The sequence below is a fragment of the Centroberyx affinis genome, unplaced genomic scaffold (assembly GCF_046629955.1).
Source record: "Centroberyx affinis isolate AG114_WGS23_722 - 3 ecotype Tasmania unplaced genomic scaffold, CSIRO-AGI_Caff_v1 ptg003482l_1, whole genome shotgun sequence".
NCBI classification, from domain to species: domain Eukaryota; kingdom Metazoa; phylum Chordata; class Actinopteri; order Beryciformes; family Berycidae; genus Centroberyx; species Centroberyx affinis.
Genome location: NW_027281441.1, coordinates 50,390 through 66,482, shown reverse-complemented (window position 1 = coordinate 66,482; position 16,093 = coordinate 50,390). Strand labels below are relative to the sequence as shown.

General features: G+C 44.0%; 1 protein-coding gene across 4 annotated transcripts in view; it reads left to right on the top strand.

Annotated features, from left to right (window-relative positions):
* slc8a3 (solute carrier family 8 member 3) overlaps window positions 1-16,093 on the top strand; it is an 84,011-nt gene that overhangs the window by 45,546 nt on the left and 22,372 nt on the right. For 2 of the 4 annotated variants that reach the window (XM_071539662.1, XM_071539659.1), the window contains exon 2: window positions 9,763-9,869. In XM_071539662.1, the coding sequence (XP_071395763.1) occupies window positions 9,763-9,869 (107 nt within the window). Of the gene's footprint in view, window positions 1-9,762; window positions 9,875-13,011; window positions 13,021-16,093 lie in introns of all 4 variants that reach the window. The other 2 variants (XM_071539661.1, XM_071539660.1) reach the window with 2 other exon arrangements.

Genomic DNA, 16,093 nt, shown 5'->3' with positions numbered 1-16,093 from the left:
AAATGATTCTTACTGTCTGTTTTAACCTACTTTGAGTACCAGATGGGAGGGGGTTTTTGCCACAAAGCGCAATGAGATGAGTTTCGAGAGTTAAAGTAAAAGGTAAAAAGTAAATTTAAACATTTCCAATTTACTTTTCCAGTATGTTTTCTCTGATTGACAACTTACCTGAGCCTATTTAAACTGTCTTTATGTGATAAGCTCCACCCATCCTGTATCCTAAGAAGATTAAACCAAATGGTGACTATTACTTGGACATATTATTTGCCCCAGTTCTGGCTGTGACTGAGCCATATTACGTGGGCCTTAATAAGACCCTCAGAGTATTAGTTCACAATGGAAAGCCCCTTTACCTGCTTGTACATACTCCTGAGGAATCACATTTACCGTGTTTGTGAATTACACAAACAGCTGTGCTTCTGCTGCTTGTTATTGTGTCCAGAAGTTCACAGGCAACAAGGAGAGCCAAAAAAGTGTGCATACAGACCTATTTCATCAGCCAGTGTTGCCAATAAAAAAATGTGCTCTACGTCAACCTCCTTGTCACAAAAGGTTTTAAAAAACAAAATCAGCGCAGGCACAATTTAAGCCAGTCAGGTTTAGTGAACACCAATAAAGGTGGGTTTTGCTGATCCACAGCAGGATATGGACTCGTGACTGCCAGTGACAGCTCTCCTGGGGACCGGGAGGGCTTTATCCTTAGCATCCCTTTGTTGCAGAGTGTGTTATCCATCTTCGAGGGGAGAAAAGGATGTTCTTGTTGTTAAAAGGAGAGAGTTACAGTTGCAGGACAAAAGGAGGCATCTGCAGCCTTTCTCCGGCGTTATTGGCGTGCTAAGACAATGGGTTCAGGTGCTGGAGAAGCAGTGCGGAGTGTGTGTGTGTTATCTGACAGGGCGCAGGAAGCGAGCTGCCATTATGTGATCTCATGGTTTTCCCTTCCTCCACCTGCAGCGCGCATCAGCCGCCGAGGTGTGTGTCTGTTTGTCGGAGAAGCGCGCAGATGAAGTAATAGACTGTGTGTCAGCAGACAGAGGTAAACGTGTTAGGACTCTGTATTCCCTCGGGGGACAATTTCATTGCGTTGTTTAGCTCAGTGCGGCCGAATGAATGAAATGGAATGGAAGAGGGTGAAGTTTTGGGGTTAGCCTGAAATGTACAGAAGCGGTTGTGTGTCATGTGTCGCCCTCAGAGAGGGAGCAGGGCTGGTGAGACGGGTTTTGTATCCATGACAACAAGTAAGAGCGAGAGCAGCAAATGGGAGCCGGTCGGGTGCGTTAGACATTCGAGTCCTAGACCTGAGGGTGTGAGAGATCCATGGGATCAGAGAGGTATCTTTCACTGAGGGCACATTCTACCACGCCACCCCGCTCTTAAATCTAACGCACACTGTAATCTGAACACCGACGCACTGTGTAAGTTAAACGAGAGATTTAGTGTTCCTGCTGTTTGAAAGTGCAGCGATATGGAAGTTCTGTATATGTGAGAGTAAGACCACAAGGTTGTATTTGTGGTGGAGGGTGGGGGGGGGGGGGCTGCCTTGGCTGGGGAGGGACAGCTGCAGTTCCTTCCAGGGAATTCAGAAAATCTGATTCCTTGTCAGAACTCTAGCTTCGTGACTACCCATGATTCCTCTCAGCAACGGTATTAATAAACCTGGCTCCTTTCCCTGGGTCCCTGCTGCGAGCTCTCGTCATGAGTTACCCCGTCCGTCAGTCGTCGGAGCAAGCACCTTGCTGTGTGCCGCACCGTTCCATCTGGTTGTGTGTGTGTGTGTGTGTGTGTGTGTGTGTGTGTGTGTGTGTGTGTGCGTGTATGAGCGTAAGTGTAAGCATTCAAGTGAGCATGTTGAGTGTTTTGAAAGTGTCATGTCATGGGTCTAATTCAACAAAACATCTGGGACTGCAGGTGCCCAACCCCCCTTGTCTTCTATAATAGGTACTGACATTGTAAAGTTATATGATACTTTATTGATCTCTGTAGAGAGATTCTCTTTTTTCAGAGTGCAGGGTCAACCGCAGGACAACGCCCCTTGAGCTGGTGGCCAGTCAGGGTAGTGGTGGTAATTATGAATCACTTTGCTGATGTGAATCATTTCGTTCAGTTCAGTACAAAGAATCAAATCACTTACTATGTGATTTGTTCAGTTCCATTTCCTTGCAGGATCTATAGTTTGTTTCGGTCAGCTCTCCAAGCGCATCTAACACTCACTCCTTCACCTCACTCCTGGTTTAGTATAATTCGGCAGTGTTTGTACAAACATTCCTGTCATAAGCACTACAATTTTCTTATGTAGTATCTTACCTCAAATAATCCTTTCATATTATTCCTTGTGTGTGTCAAAGTGTACTGATAGTCAACAGTTCATCAGTACAAGATAGTCAGCAGTTTGTTCATAGTCAGTTTGGTCAGTTCCTTTGAAAATCCTGTCCCTCGTCCTGATCACTCAGCTGTGATATTCTGCTTCTTATAGCCAGCCTATGGCAAGACTTTGACTTTTTTTAGACTAGATGCCTCACATTTCTTCCAAAAATACGAGGCGTCTAGAATGGAAAAACGCGAGGCACCCAGCAATGCAAAAGCAGCGCCAAAAAAGCTTGCAACTCACATTGCAAATAACTAGAAGCTGCTAAAAATGCATCCTGTGTGATCGGGCCCTTTGTGTGTTGCTCAAGGACACTTCAGTAGGGAGGAGGCTTGCAGACACGGGGGCTTGAATTCGGGTCGTCCGGATGAACGACAGCCTCTCTAAGTACTAGGCCACCCTGCTACTTCATTCTGATTGAACCGCACAAGGGATGCTTACATCAGATCCTGTGTACTGGTAAATTGGGGTACATAGTGCATTCCTCTCTTCAAGTCTGTTTCTGGACTGAGTGTGCACTGTCCAAACTGGGACTCCCATTGGCAGACATGTATTATTCAAGTGGCATCTGGCATCACTGTGCTAACTCTCCTGCTCTTCCCTCTAACAAGTTACACTCCTAACCATTTCATCTGGCTCACGCTCGGTCAGAGAAGTTGCGAGTCGCCAAGTGGAGAGTTTTGTGTGATCGCGTGTCTCTCGTCTTTTGTATTGATGTTGTTGTTTGACTTCTGCAGGCCGGCCGCCATTTCAAGGGGATTGAAGTCTCCTGTTTGTAAAAAAAAATTTGTTGTTTTCACTGGTCGTCAGTGGCGTCAAGTATGCTTTCATTTGTTTGCATCACTGGAAGAAAGAGAGAGAAAATGAGGTAGATACAGAGAGAGAAGAAATGAGGATGATGAAGAAAGACAGACAGTGGAAGGGGCATAGGCCTTGCGGGTGTGGAATATTAAATCTGATGCGAGTTTGTCATCAGATTGGCAAGAAATCATTGACAAATGTGTTTACTGGCTTTTTTTCTGTGATTGCTGGGGAAAAGCAATAATCAGGACCATAATGAGCGGGGCCCATAATCCCCACGCTTGGTGACAGAAACCAGGCCTGCTTAATTAAGGCACTGATTTCCCACGAGGCATTGGGGCCTTTTTTCCTCCCTGTCCGCTTCCCGTCTTTATTGGCTTGACTTTATTTGGGATTTTGAGTGGAGGCGTTGCCATGATCTGACTAGGCTGAAATGGTGTAGGCTCTTGAAAACAGATTGAGTGGTTGTAGGGCTTGTTTTCTGATGATTCTCGCTTTTGTTTTATCTCACTTTTTTCCTTTCTATAATGAATTTCCTTGGCTCTGTTGATGACATTTTACTTCAAGCTAGATTTAGACAACGTTTTCTACTAGAGCTCTTCAGGAAGAGATCCTCCTCCTAGTCCTGCCATCATCAAGGCCTCCATACTGCAGAGCGTATTGGAGTGGAAGGGATGTGTGTTGTTCAAAAGCTATCCCTCACTCTCTCCACACGTGCGTTAACAGTGGCTAAATGCAGTCTACCGTATGGGTGAAAAGCAACTGAAAAGCACTCTGTAGATTAAGGAAAGACTCAGAGGCAGAGGGGAGACTGAGAACCTTTCAAGAGAATTGGGAAAGGTTGTGTTTGGTTCAAGCCAGAAAGCCCATGGCGCAGGTCAATGGTAGCAGGTGTTGTATGTAGAGGAACGGGGCCAGAGAAAAGAAAGGTCGCATTTAATTGCAGCACTTTCAGTTGCTGTTCTTCTTCTAGCCTGAGGTACCTAAGTCTTCCCACATTTTGTCAGAAGCTTCACAAAAAAAACAGGAAGGCTTGGCGGAGTAAAGGCTCAGTGATTTGAGTGTGCGACTGCACCAAGAGACGAGACAAAAAAGCAGAAGAAGTAGAGACTTTACATGATATCACTTCCTCTTATGTTCAGATTACGGGCTACAAAGCAACAGCAGTTCATTCATTTTCAATGGAGACTTGAAGTTACAAACGCCAGGGCGAGCGCAGCTACAAAGTGTTCGGTTGACTTCAACTTTTTTCTGATGATGCGATGAAGCGAGAACCAATCAGAGTAGAGGGAAGGTAGGGTGGGGTAGTTATATTTATTATTAATTATTTCAATGATTATTTGCAAAATAAAATAATAACGAGACAGCTGCAAAGCTATGACAGTATGGCATTATCAGTTGCTGCACCCAATGTGATGACGCCATGAACCGTCAATGATCACCTGGGCAACACTTTACTGCTCCCATGGCGACAATGTAGCTCGGTACACCAGACCGTTTTGTAGCTTTTGTGACCCGTAATCTGAACGTGCCGTTACTCCAGCACAGTGGTTTTCACTCTTACAGGGTTCCACGTTGTAGTGTTGGCAGAATAGCAAATGAAAAGCCCGAGAGGAGACCTAACAGCAGTGAGACGGACTAAGCCTGCTGTTGCAGAAGAGGCATCCCAAAATGGAGTGGAGGCGGGCAGCTAAAGCAAATTTCAGCCGCAGTGTGGTTTTTGGCCACAGAACAGAGGGAGAAAGAGACACTCTGCCTCTGCTTCTCCATCTCTCTCTCTCTCTCTCTCTCTCTGTACCACCTCCACTTTCATCTCTCACTCTCTCCCCTCTTTCATCTCTCCTCTCCCCTCCTTCGGCCGCTCTGGACTTGGGGAGGGGAGAGGCCGACGGTTGCAGGCAGCCCAGTGCAGCCGAGGTGTGAACCCTCTAATTGTCTGTCATTACCCACTGGCACTTCCCACACCACTAATACTGGACTTAAAGGTGCTACGTGAAGCATTTTAGCATCAATAAATCATTACCACATTAATTTTGAGACATTAGTATAATTACCGTAAACAAACGAGACTATCACTATAAAGATCAGCAGCCTCTACACTTCATTTTATGTTGTGTGTGGTCAGCTTTTGCAGGATAAGTCTGCTGGATTGCTTTACAGCACAAAAGGATATTGCTGTATGGCACAAAACAGCGTTTTTACTTTGCAAGTAATACACAATTTTATTCCAGTTTCACAATTCCAACTGAATAGTTTCAACTTCATGTTAGCTTACTGTGTCAGAATGCATATTAGCTGTTATCAAGGGCTGTTACTGACTCTTATCCTTCTTGTTGTTCAAAACAAATGGGGAGGAGAGGGAGAGCGGAGGAGTGGCAACATCCTCTTCCCATCAGGAACCAACAGGGTTTATGGGAAATGTGGTCGTAATTTTGAGAAACACAAAATGCCACACATCACACCTTTATGAGTAATCAAATACATTTTTCGCATATGCTTTTCCTGCATAAGCATACTTTCCACAAGCACGGACAATAACAGAGAGCATGCAAAGTAGTAAGAATCATTAAAACAAAACAGAGCAAAGAAAGAACTAGTCAAAAAACTTAATACAGGACCAATATCACAGCAGCAGCACAGGCAACAACAAGAGAAAAGCAGCATCTAGGCACAGCAAATAAAAACAGTGTAGTGGAGAAGTGTGTATGAGTGCATGCATGCATATACCTGTGAGTCAGTGTGTGTGTGTGTGTGTGTGTGTGTGTGTGTGTGTGTGTGTGTGTGTGAGCATGCCATCTGCCGTACACCATCACACCCTCTGTGTCTTTCTGTCAACATACCACAGTAAAACCATTCACCATCCACTGCACTGGCAGCAGGACAGTCCCTGTAAATACTGCACTCTGATTTGTGTTTGTGTGCACAGCAGGTGTTTGATTGTATCCCCATTACCCAGAACCCCCCTCCCTCCTCCCTCCTCCCTCCTCCCTCCTCCCGCCTCCCGCGCTCACGGTTCGGAGTGGCTTTCTGCAGCTTCCACGGCGACCGATGCCAGATGTTGAGATAGATGGATGAATTATTGATGATCTTCATAGATGAATGCAAATGTTGCTTAATGTTCCCCGCTCACTGTTCCGCGTGTGTGGCTGTGCGCGTGATGTGTGGCTGTGCGTTACGAGTGTTATTGTGTGTCTATGATTACGTGTGGTTGTGTGGTATGTGTGTGTGTGTGTGTGTGTGTGTGTTGGTGCGTGTGTGTTTGTGTATGTATATGATTGCGGTTATGTCTGTGTGTGTCTGTGTGCTAGGGGTGAAACGATTATCCGATGCAAATCAGAAAGACCAGCTATGCAATATACGGCTATACCGATTCAAACATATGACACTGAGTGAAGGGGTTTGTGGGTAGTAAATCCGATTGTCCGTCTTTTAACCAGGGAAACCCAATTTGACCGTCAAAATCATGAATATTGATTTCTCTATTAGTCTTTCTTCCTTCTCTCCCTCCATGCCACACTCTGCTACGACTTGCCATCCTCCCTTTGTGTGTGAGTGTGACTGTAGTTTATGCTGCCTTCAAGTGATGTGGGAATATTCAATGTTATGACAACAACTTGGAAGCGTTGATGCGTTCACACTCGTTTGAAGACTTTGTCAGACTTAACGCACATGTACTTCGCCAGTGATACATTTGAGTTTATGTCTTACAGCAAATCAAACATGCCAGTGTCAACTATAAACAAAAAATAAGTACTTGTGTCCTGTCATTGCATCTTTTTTTTTATTTTTTTGCCTTTCGTTGCAATTAGTAACAATCTGCTTTAATCTACGGAAACACTGTCACTTCCACAGCGGTTCTGTTTGGATGCTTTATATTACAAGGACTAATTAGCCCTATCCTTTCTTCTATTCTGTTCTATTTTTGGTTTTTGTTGTTTTGGTGTGGTAGAACAGAAGACTTTTGTGTTTCTAACAGTGGGTCTTTCCCATTGCTGAAAGAATGTAAAATGTATAGGACAAGTTAATTTATGTTGCAGAGAAATATCAAACAAAGGAGCATTATCACAGTCAAATGTGAAACTGGTCACAGGTGCCCTGCCTTTATATAATGCTATTGATATTATGATGCTAACATAGCTGGGTATTGTTGATTAGCACATGATTTTCTCATTGATTCCCACGAGTCCCAAGTGAAATTAAGGACACCCTAACAAGTAAACTGTATTGATCTTCATGGCACGGAATTGAATCTGATTGAATCTTATTGTATCAGATCCAAAAAAAAATAAAAGAATGTATCGCACTGAGTTGTTGACCTGCTCAAAGATATTGTTCCTATTTTGAATTTGTAACTAAGTTTTGAAATGCATATTGAATTAGTAGATTCACATCCCTGCTGTCTGTGGTTGTGTGTGCCTGTGTAGCTGTTTGTGTGTATTTGTGTGCCTGTGCATGTACTTGCGTGTGTTTGTGTGTGTTTGTTTGTGTGTGTGTGTGTGTGTGTGTGTGTGTGTGTGTACGCGCACGTCAGGCAAGAGTGCTGTTCTGTCCAACAGCCAGGCGGTGTGTTTGCCAGATCCTGGTTGTCCATTAGACTCCAGTGCTTCCTCTTCTCCTGCCTGATGAAAAGCGAGGAGCTTTCCAGGCGGAGTGGCGGCTGGCGGTGGCGGCTGGCGGTGGCGGTTGCGGCGGCGGTGGCGGTGCAGACATCTCGCCTAGCAATCTGAGGAAAGCCCTGCCGGTGGGATGTGAGGAGAGAGAGAGACAGAGAGAGAGAGATGGATTGTTCTGCTGTGTATAGTGTGCTAACAGGATCTAGATAGGAGAGACTCCCCCCACGGCCAGCAGCATTCACACACACATCCACAGCTATACGGCAGCCAGAGAACGGGATTTAGCAATTCATTACAGCAGAAAGAGGAATACATTTTTAATTCCTCAAGAGATGCATGGACGAATATAGTATTTGTATATATATATATGTATGTATGTTTGTGGTGTGTGTATGTGTGTGAGCATCTATGTGTATGAGTATGTTTCTTTGAGATTGAGTACGTGTGTGTGTGAGATGCTATTTGTGACCAAGAGAGAGCTTGCACCTGCCTGTGTGTGTGTGCATGCGTGTGTGTGTGTGTGTGCGTGTGTGTGTGTGTGTGTGTGTGTGTGTCAGAGCTTTGACTGACACAAGCTGAGCTATATGTCACGCTGCTGGAAGTACATCAGCGGGGATGTCAGGGAACGAGCTACTTTTTGACTGGCAGAGAACGATACATGATACATGAGCAGCCATCCATAATGGATGCTGCCGTGCCACTTATCTTATTAGCTCAACCCTTGCTTTCCGAATAGTCACCCTAAATAACACGCATACAAATTGTATTTTTTGTTGGATGGAGAGGAAAAGCATCTTTCCACGAGAAGTCAGACACGTAATAAAGTATGTCATCCCTATTTCAGGGCTAGCTGCACCGCCGTCTACTATTGTTGACTTGTCTCCGGCTCGCTGAGAATGTTTTCCGAGGCCTAAGAGAGCGGATGCGGCGAGTGTCATGAGCTGTCTTGAGCAACTCAGGTTTGTTTTCTCTCGCCGTGTCCAAACCTCACAGGAGGCGAAGTTGACGATCCGCGTGGTGCGACGAACCGCTTGCGCTAATCCAATTGAATTCAGCAAAGAATTATTCCTCGGGGGAGTTCCCGCTGCGATATTGCGAGGCGCCGAGGCATCTGGGTACCTGCTGACCACTTAACTGCCCAGCTCTCGTCAATAGCTCTTTAAAAGGATCAATTAGGGCGATCAGTGGCGAGAAAGCCGGCGGGGCTGAGGTGCCGTATTGAGCTGTTTGTGTGTGATGATGTCAGACGCAGCTTTTTCCAAAAAAAAAAAAAAAAAAAAAAGCCTCACCCCCTCCGGACATTTGACTTCATTAAAGGGGTGTTCTCCTCAAACTGGAGTAATAAACTGAGCAATAAGCTGCTTCCCTCTTATCTGTCTTGTCTTTGCCTGCAGAGTCCTCCCAGTGTCCAGCCAGCCGTCTCATTGAAAGTGCTCCGACTGAAACATCTAGCCATAAAAATCGATTTGAGATAGCGACAGTTTTTTTCATTTATCGTTCACTCACCTTTTTGCCCTTGTGAAATGTCCGTTTACACATTTTACAACCTGATTGATTACATGCTGCTGTTTTCAGTTCATTGTGTTCTTTTATTCCTGCTATGGCTGTGCAGCGGGGGAGAGTTCACTTCACCCTCTGTTCCACTTGTAGCAGGCCGCCGTGATAAATGTGGTTGTCATGACACCCGTGGCAGCCAATAAGCTCATTTGGAACCCGAGAATGTGTCTTGTCCAGCCAATGACAGGCAGGCCGGTCCTCAGCCAGCTGACCTTTCACCTTCTAACCTTTCTTCCATGCTGATTATTAATCCTACTTACAGTGCACTTCCTGTGTCCCTCCATCTCAAATTAACCTTTTTCTTCTTCTTCTTCTCTCTCTCCCTTCTGCCCCCTCTCTGTCCCTCTCCTTTCACGTCCCTTCCTTTTTTTTCTTCTCTCTCTCTCTCTGTTTTTTCTTTTTTCCTATTACTTTTCCCTCTTGCAGCAAAATTGTTTCGGTGAAAATTATTGACGATGAGGAGTATGAGAAAAACAAGAACTTCTTCCTGGAACTGGCCGAGCCTCGCATGGTAGACATGAGTCTGCAGAAAGGTGCAGTACTGAACCTATTTCTCTCTCTCTCTCTTTCACTCTGTCTTTCTCTCTCTCTCTCTCTCACACACTCCTTTCTCTCAATGCTTGTTGCCTCCCTCTTTCCCCCAGGCCCTTCTCTCACCCTCTATTTCTCTACTGTCCCCTCCCATCACCTGAACTTTCACTCTCCGGTATCTGCTCCATGGCATCGGCAACCCCTTTCCCCTCCTTCTCTCTGTTTTGCACCCGAGGACACTCTCTCACAACCATGCTGTCATATTACACCTGAGCCTCCCGCAAAAATCAAACCACACACACACACACACACACACACACACACACACACCGTCTCCATCCCCATCTCCATCCCCATTGTAATGACACTTTTCCCCAGACGGCGTTGTCATCTGCATGTAAGAGAAGCAGCAGTCTGAGAGAGCAGCGTCTTACACAAGTATCCATTATTATATAAAGACACCTTTTCCCTAAATGCAGAGTCTGGTAGCTATTTTTAAGTACATGCGCCTGCTTGTGTGTGTGTGTGTGTGTGTGTGTGTGTATATAGCACTTGTGTGTGTGTGTGTGTGTGTGTGTGTTTTCCCGGGTAAGTAAAATGCAAGCAAATTGCTGTGGGAGAATTTACATTATTGATTTATTTTTTTCGCTGTTAGAAAGAAGTCTAACTCGCAGGACAGTTTGAATTCACTTTCAGTTCGTATGAAAGTGTAAATCTCATGAACTTATAAGAGAGTCTGTTCATATTCAGTAGCTTTTATGCAGTATGTATTGAGGTCATGTATCCCTTGGCCAGGGCCATGCTACTCACAGCGAGACTGTATTCCTCTGCACATCCAGCTTGTCTTTGGGCTTTTTAAAAAAAAAATAAATAAATAAATAAAAAAAACGTGGGGAGGGCGTAAGGAGAAATCAAATCGGAGCAAGTTTTCATCAGAAGTTTCGAGTTTTGTTTGTTTTCTTGTTCTAGCGCGTCGTTGGTAATGTCTGCTGAAAGAAGCCAACAGGCATTTTCTTAAGATTCGCGCAGCGTTATCTAATGCGGTGTTATCTAACCACGCTCAGGGCCAGGGGATGGGAGAAGCTCACAAGCTGGTGCGCGGGGTGCAGAATCTAACACTCGGCTGTTGCCTCCGAACACCACAGCTCATTATGTTTACGTTATTGGGGCTGGCAGCGCTGTCTGAGCAGCGCAGCCTCCTTGTGTTCAGAGAATAAGAGTCATGATGAAGAGCGGTTACTGTGCAGGTATGAGTCTTTATGAGTGACTGTTGCATCACTCCAAAACACTCCACCGCTCCTGTTTGATGCTTGTTTTTTTTTAGCTTCCCTTTATATGTTGGTGCTGTTATTTTCACAGTTTTTTTACCCACATACACACACACAAACAAGTGCAAACACAGAAGCAGAACAGAAGCTGTCTGTCACACACTTTTTCTTTTTGGTTGTTTGTAATTTTAGTGACCTAAGAATTAGAATTTATTCCGCTCTTGCACTTATTGTTGCTCAGCTATGTATGGAAATGTAATGGAAACAAAGCCAAATATACACACACACACGTTTGTATAACTATACTTGTGAGGACTTTCACTGACTAAATTCATTCCCTAACCCTTACCCTAAAGTCCCTTTCACATCTAGAAAGATAACTATAAAGATAACTGTCAAATTCTCCCTCTTCTGTCTTTAATCTGATTGGTTGAAAATGTTTTATTGCTGTCTCTGCAGCCAAATACATTGCTCCAAGATCGAACCAAAAATATAGTTATAGTTATTGATTTGGATGTTTTTATAGTAATCATTATAGTGGGAATGTAGACACACTATTTACTCTTTTTATAGTTACAGTTGTCCTTATAGGTATCACTCTAGATGTGAAAGGGCCTTATTCCTAACCTATACCTAAACCTTATCCTAATCCTAATTCTAATCTTTACACTAAACCCAAACCATAACCCCAAACTAGCACCTCAAAGAAGTAAGGACCAGCAAAATAGACTCACTCAGGAGGATTTTCCTCATCTTTCTATCCTTGTGAGGAGATGTAGTCGTCATAAGTGTGGAAATGCAAGAACAAACACAAACACACACACCGTTCTACAAAAAAACAACTCCATTTCTTCCAGCCACCGAGGTTTCTCCAGTAGAGTTGTTGAGTTCAGTGCATCTAACACGACTCAGAGTTAACACACCTCTGAGTGTTATGGACAGGAAAGGTGTAAAGGAAGTGGAGGAAGTAGAGGAAGAGAGAGAGAGAGAGAGAGAGAGAGAGAGAGAGATCTGCTCAGACAGAGGGAGAGACGAAGATAGATAACGACAACCGGAGCTAAGGAAGACACACGCCAATGGCCAGGTTTAGTCTGAACAGATCAACGTAGCTGCTCGGTTCGGGTCACACACACCGGCAGGGGGAAGAGTGTGAACCCTCATATGCTTTTTTGTTTTATGAATTCTTATTTTCTACCAGCTCCAGGAAATTAGCCCATAATTCCTGATGTAGGTGATTTGATAGCTATAAAACAGTGAATTTTGATTATATGTATAGTCCCAGTTGCAGTGTCCCATTCCTTATACCTTGTATGTCAGTATGAAGTTTTAAATTCCTGTATATTTCTTGCATGTGGTGATTAAAATGATGCCAATAAGACAAATGCTAGAAAGATTACAATAAAACTCCCAACGCTACTGCAAACGCATTATATATTGACAATGGGTAATTCAGGATACATGTTTACTTACTTTTTTAATGCAGGAGGTAATGAATGTTTGATCAGGGGTAATAAATGTTTGATCTTTATATGATTTTGTATTATTTCTCATGCAAGATCATCTTTTATGAATGCACTCAAGGACGGTGAAATCATTTGGATTCGAAATTAGACGAAACACAAGCAACTGATTAGCAGAGGGGTTACACACATTCTCCCCTCGCCGCAGTAGGTGCTGCTCGATCTCAGCGATGTGAATGATGTGATAATTTCTCACTTTTCATATATAATGTGGCGATTATATTGTTGTTCATAACCGCTGATGTGGGGCTGATTGGGTTTGTTTTCTCCTTATTAAAGCCGGAGTGGAGGAGCGGAATTGATGAATATTCTATGAGAGTCTTTGTTTTGTTTGCTGTTTTTTTCATATGCAACAGCCTTGCTCTGTTTTCCTAGCAGCCTTTTCACCAACGTTGCTTCATAACCAAAAAAAAAACCCATTACCTTTTCTCCTTAGCTCTTTCTTTACCTAGCTCTGCTCTATTACATATGATCATTTTAGGGACACAGGAGAATTTGTCTGAATCTGCTCTTAGCTCTGATCCTTTCATTCCTTACAACCGGCTTGTTTGTAATGTTGGTGATCTAGCTTATTCTAATGTTGTCCTCATTTTAAGTCACTCTGAATAAGAGCATCAGCTTAATGACAAAAATGTAACAATACTAGATTAATTCAGATACTGGGATGCTGATAGCAGAACCTGGCAGATGTGAGGGGGCTCTAAGCTGGCAGGTCTGACTCTGGACAGTGTGTGAGTAATGAAAGCAATCAAGCCAACAGTCACCCTGACCTGTCAGTCTAGAGTTGTTTACTGCCTGCTCCAGCAATGCCCTTCCCTAACTTACACTGAAGTGGTCAATACCTTTAGCAGCTCTGGTGAGGTGGCCAGGCAGAGCATCCTGCTCCTCCTGCTGCTGCTGCAACACAACACTGCAGCATCTGAATGACAAACACTGAACCACTTCCAGGTATGTGCAGGACCGTACAGGAATTTGTCTTGGTGACTCTGGTGCAGAGACATGTTGACAACTTAAGCTGCGTTCATCACACCAGGCATGTTTGGAGCGGTTTATTCAATATCTGGAGTGCTTATACCTTTAGCGGGTGGCACCAAATAACAGCACCAAGACTAGCTATTGGTGACTTGTGAGTCCATGTGACTTTTGTTTACAAGCTCTGGTTCGCTTGTAATTGGGCAGTGTGAACCTCAACAAACCAAATAAAAAAATACAACAAAGTAAAGTGTTTCATGCTGCTTCAGGCCAAAGAAAACAAAGTTTAGGTGTGATCGCATCATTACTTAGTTTCAAAGTACATACTGACACAAATAGTGCAAGGGCAACTGGACCTCAAAAATAGTGAATCGGGACAGGGCAAGACAGTCGACCATTTATATCATTCTACATGCAGAATGTACATTCAGCATTTAATGCAGGGTGGCACAGTGAGACGGGAGACGACCGTTGAACCAGAGAATCTGAGTTCATGCCCTGCTGACGTGTCCTGGAGCAAGACACTGAACGCCCCACCAGCTCCAGGGGGGGCTGCTCTGTATCTGACCTCTGACCTCTGACCTCCCTGTGGAGGAGAGAGAGCGAAAAGAGCATTTCCCCCACGGGGATCCGGGGAGTATTACGTCACATTATTGTATAGCTGTGTGGCATTGAGCGGTGTGGTGTAGCTTACAGTGTAGTTGCAGTGTACTGAATGAGCAGTAATGCATCACTCCAGTTTACTATGAGGAACTGAATAGAGTGAGATGCATGAAATGAATAATGAGCAGTGGAGAATCGTCCTCTCTGAGGCTGGAAAGTGTCATAGTGTGCAAGCTGTGAAGTACACAGGCTTGTGCCAAGTTTGCAGGGAATGAACGGATTGAGAGACAACTGTAATATGGTGAATGAAGTGCTCTAAAGTTTCTAAAAAAAAAAAAAAATTCAAGAGATAAAGAGGGGGGGGGATGGAGCAGAGGGAGTGTATGGGGTAGGCTTGGGAGCGTAGGACCTTCAAATGACACTGCAAAAACTGGGCTACAAAGCACTCGTCGGCAGTGTCATCATTCATGTACTGTGTTGTGTTACATTGTGTGTGGGTGTGCGCACTTCAGTGTGTTTGTGTGCGCGCTCGCATGTGTGCATGTATAAAATTGAATGAGAAAGAAAACTAAAGTGAGTATTCTGTGTGTGTGTGTGTGGATGCGTCTGTGTGTGTGTGTGTGTGCATAAGTGTGTGCGTGGCTGTAGGATTAATGCCCCTCTCGCCCTGCGGTAATCCATCTCCCACCCTGCCACTTTCCATTCAAATCATGCCTAGCGTGGGGAAATGTGCCACCCGTCAGCCTCCTCGCTCAGAGTGAGCTCTCATGGCATCTAAGGGCACTTCACATGCTATTGTTTGAGCTTGGCCGGGTCCCTCTCCCAGTCCTCTCCCTCTCATACACACATTCATTACCTCCAAATGAGCCGTGAGTCATATCGTAGGAGAGGGGGGGGGGTGGAGGGGGAGCCGAAGCATCTCTGAATGCCTCTATTAGTACCTCAGCCAGGACAGGCTAAGTTTGAATGAACCAATTTAGACGTTATTGAATTTACACTATAAGAAAATGAACTGATTTAGATGCAGCCCCCATTAATGGCACAAACCCATCAGAGACCACACCACACCAAAAGTAGTAGTAGTAGTTTTTGTTGTAGTAACAGTAATAGTAGTACAAATGGAAGTAGAAGTAATAATAGTGGTAGCACTAGTAGTAAATGTAGTTGTTGGAGTAGCACTAAAATTTGTTGTGATTACTAATGGTTGAAGTAGTGCTAGTAGTAGTAGTATTAGTGGTAGTAGCATTTGTACTAGTAGTAGTCGTAGTAGCAATAGTGGTAGTAGTAGTAGTTTAGTAGTTGTAGTATTAGCAATAGTGTTAGTAGTAGTAGCAATAGTAGTAGCAGTAGTAGTAATAGTAGTAGTAGTTGTAGTTGTAGTATTAGCAACAGCAGCAGTAATAGTAGTAGTAGCAGTAGTAATAGTAGTAGTAGTAGCAATAGTAGTAGCAGTAGTAGTAGATGTAGTAGTAATAGTAGTAGTAGCAATAGTAGTAACTGTAGTAGTTGTAGTAGTAGTAGCAGTAGTAGTAGTAGTAGAAATGGCATGTGTAGTGGTAGTAGTAGTAGTAGTAGTAGTAGTAGCACTATTAGTAGTAGTAGCAGTAGTAGTAGCAATTGTTGTAATAATAGTAGTAGCAGTTGTATTAGTTTTAGTAGTTGCAGAAGTAGTCATAGTATAACTTCATTGATCCAATGGGGGGAAATACCTTTTTCACTGAAACACCTCAGTGATACAGAGAACAAAGCCCGATCAGGACACTGCTCCCTCTGACAGAACAGAATGCACTGGTAACATACAGAAACATACTGTAAATAACCACAGATGCCCTGTGCCACTGGAGCCCACACTAACAGGATGAG